Raw genomic sequence first — 3,251 nt, forward strand, 5'->3', positions numbered from 1 at the left:
CGCGCCCCCCGGCATCCGCGGAGGCTCCTCCCGGCGGAAGGCCGACAGGAAGTGGCGGTCTGGGTCGAGGAAGGAGGGGAAGCCCAGGCCCTCTTCCCGGGGTGGCGGGAACAGGAGGTGCGCTCGTTTCGGGAAGGAGAAAGGGGTTGGCGCCCCGACCCCAGGGACGCCCACAAGGGGCCCGGCCCCGGCATACGGAGCCAGGGCATAGGCATCCATGCGGGCCAGGGCCGCGGCCGAGGGCACAAGCGGCTCGGACTGCGCGAAGAGGATGCGGAACTCCTCATCGAAGCTGGAGACCAGCTCTCCTTGGAACACGTGTGCCAGGCTGCGGTGGATCTTCTCAAAGGACCACATGAAGCTGTGGGGGGTCAGGGCCAGAGTCAAACCGAGCTGGAGCAAGGGCACTGCAGCCCCGTGGGCGTCGGGTGGGGCGGGGAGGACGCAGGGATACAGGACAAGGGCTCCTGGCAAGGAGGGCCCTGGTGTGGAAAGGGGGTGCTGGGGCTACAGGAGGAGGCCCCAGAGAAGGGGGTGAGGGAAGCTCGCGGGCGCACCTGTAGCTCCCACTCATCACCACGGCACAGTCCACCAGCAGGAACTTCTCCTTGACATGGCCCTTGAAGGACTTCCCAGTGCGGCAGTAGTAGGTGGGGCCCGCCACAGTCCGTACCCGCAGGAACTGGGGAGGGAGGGGAGTCAGATCTCTGCCACAGGTCCTCCCCAATCTCCCACTCCTGGGAACTCACATCCACGTGGTGCAGGTTGACACGGCACTTGTCGGCCATGTCCAGGAAGTGCTGCGCGTTCATCTCATCCAGCAGGATGTAGACTGGGACCCGACGGGCGGCGGCCTCCAGCACTTCGCTGAGCAGGTCCACATCAGTGAACATGTCCATCACCACGGCCACCACCTGCAGGGGCGGGTCAGGACAGAGAGGAGAGGCCCCTGCTGTCCCCACATTATTGTCCAGCCTCCCCACCATGCCCAGGAAGCGTCTGGATCACCCACAACCACTGTGAAACAAGCTAGTCCATCCCTGGGAGTGGGGCCGCGTCTGGAAGATGGGTAGGAGGAAGGGACCACAGGACCAGGAGAAGAGGTGTGGAGTGGCTGGTCATGAGGAGGGAGCCGAGGCAGGTGCAGGGCAGAGAACCCTGGACGAGGGTGGGCCAGGTTGGGGTATGGGGCCCCGCTGGGGGCATGGCAAGGGCACCTCAAAATCCCCTCCACCCTACAGACGGCTGAGCTGCCCCCACTCCAGGACAGCTGTCAGGGCTGAGTCCCAGGCTCCAGTTCTGCCCTGGGACAGGGTTGCTGCCATGGGCAGGGGAGAAAGTCATGGGCCTTTGGCGTCTGGACCTGATGCACCCTGCACCGTCTGCTAGCTGTTTGGTGAGGGTTAGAAGCCCTCAGCTGGCCAAGGGCCACCGGGCAGGATGAGAGGTAATTATCTGAACAATCAACCCAGGCTGGGGCGGTGCCCACCCATCTCAGAGCCCCTGAATTTCTGGGCACTGGCCATGACCATGGGCAAGCAGACCCGTGCAGAGCCTGTAGCCCCTGATGATCGAGACCTGTCGGCCCTGAAGATTGTTGCCAGGAACCCCCGCTCCAGCTGGAGCTCAGGGTTCACCCAAGCTGATCGTGCTCATGCGTCTCCTCCACCCAGGTGCCTCTAGCCCTGGCCCCTCCCCACTACCCTTGAGCCCAAGATGGCGCACCTGCTGGGCGGAACGGATCATCCTTCGGGCCTCATCCTTGATGCTGGGGCTGTCGGGGGGCGGTGGCTGCACCAAGGTGGTCACCTCGGTGCCCTGGAAGCCGAAGGTCAGAGGCCAGCCCAGGTCAAGCTCAGGCACGGCCTGGTCTGAGTTCACTGGCCAGTATGTACCTGAGGAGCCATCCATGTCCACGTCGAGAAGGCTGCCTTCGGGTGGCTCTCGGGTAACATACTGTGGAGGCCGAAGGTGTCGGCTCACATGTTCCAGCTCTTCAGGGCACAGGAAGTCTGGTGCCCCCTCAGTCGCCAGGAAGCGGCTGTAGGCCTCCGAGCCACCCTCGGCCAGTGCATCCACCGCCAGGCGGTAGTACTCTTTGTAGTGAGGCGGCAGGTACCCGGGTGCCAGCGGGTTGTCCCCCTGCGAGGAGCTCTGGGAGCGACGGGCCATGTTGGGGCCAGGGGTCTGGAGGGGCAGGAAGACACATGACTAGGGGTGGGGGCACTGGGACCACTCCTACCCTCCAGAATGGACACACTGTGGAAGGGGCTGTCAGTGACTTGGGTAGGCTGAAGTTTAGCCCATGCCCAGGAGGCCTTCCAGGACACCAGCTGAGCCAGCTCACAGAGGGCAATCCAGACTGTGGGACACCCCAAGCTGAGGGGATACTGGTAGAGGGTGGGGCACAGGTATCCCAGCCTTGTCTCTCCTTCCTCTAGGAGGCTGAGGCAGGATAACCGCTTGAAGCCAAGAGTTTGAAACCAGCCTGAGCAACACAGCAAGACCCCATCTCTACAAAAAATTTTAAACATCAGGCAGGCATGGTGGCGTGTGCATGCAGTCCCAGCCACTTGGGAAGCTGAGACAAGGACTGTTTGAGCCCAGGAGTTGGAGGCTGCTATGAGTTATGATTGTGACACTGCACTCCTGCCTGGGTGATAGAGTGAGACTGCATCGCTACAAAAAATGAAAATAAAACCAACCCCCCTCCCAAAATATTTTATGACTGTTGGCTTAAAGACAAACATAATCCAGGCTGTATTCATCATTATAGTATTCACTTTTTTCTTAACACATTCACAGGCCCCTGGCACTGTGCCTACTGGACAAGCTGGTGCCACCCATGCTGGCATGTGTCTGTCCCTGACTGCCTGGGAAACCGTGGGTAGGTCACTGCACCTCTCTGGCCTACCTCTACTGCACAACACAGCTGAGGGTCCACAAGACACCGTGCCTAGCCAAGGTGAGCACAGCAAACAGGGCTGTGACCACCCTCCTCCTGGAATGGCAACCCTAAGCCCTACGCATAGCCCCGGGCGACACCTCCTCCCCATCCCCAGGGTTTCACAATTGGGTTCCCACAGCCCATTCTATGACTGCCCAGCCCTGCAACACTGACCCCTAGACTCTGTCTCTGTCTACCAGCCCCCCTCCTTCCCTTGACCTTTCTTGTCACTGTCCTTCTCAGATAAAACCTCCCTGGACCACAACCCCTTGGTGCCCACAGGGCCCTGCAGGGCCTGCACTCC

The 3,251-nt window shown here is 61.4% G+C and overlaps 1 protein-coding gene across 1 annotated transcript in view; it reads right to left on the minus strand.

Moving 5' to 3' along the window:
- FAM83H (family with sequence similarity 83, member H) overlaps window positions 1–2,626 on the minus strand; it is a 5,133-nt gene extending 2,507 nt beyond the window's left edge. Inside the window, exons 1-4 of the mRNA XM_011975736.1 lie at window positions 1,726–2,626; window positions 750–914; window positions 558–682; window positions 6–361 (exon numbers count right to left, since the gene is read on the minus strand). Coding sequence (XP_011831126.1) covers window positions 6–361; window positions 558–682; window positions 750–914; window positions 1,726–2,172 — 1,093 coding nt within the window. The 5' untranslated portion in view covers window positions 2,173–2,626. The remainder of the gene's footprint in view (window positions 1–5; window positions 362–557; window positions 683–749; window positions 915–1,725) is intronic.
- Between the last annotated feature and the right edge of the window lie 625 nt (window positions 2,627–3,251).

The sequence above is a fragment of the Mandrillus leucophaeus genome, unplaced genomic scaffold (assembly GCF_000951045.1).
Source record: "Mandrillus leucophaeus isolate KB7577 unplaced genomic scaffold, Mleu.le_1.0 Scaffold158, whole genome shotgun sequence".
Taxonomy (NCBI): Eukaryota; Metazoa; Chordata; class Mammalia; order Primates; family Cercopithecidae; genus Mandrillus; species Mandrillus leucophaeus.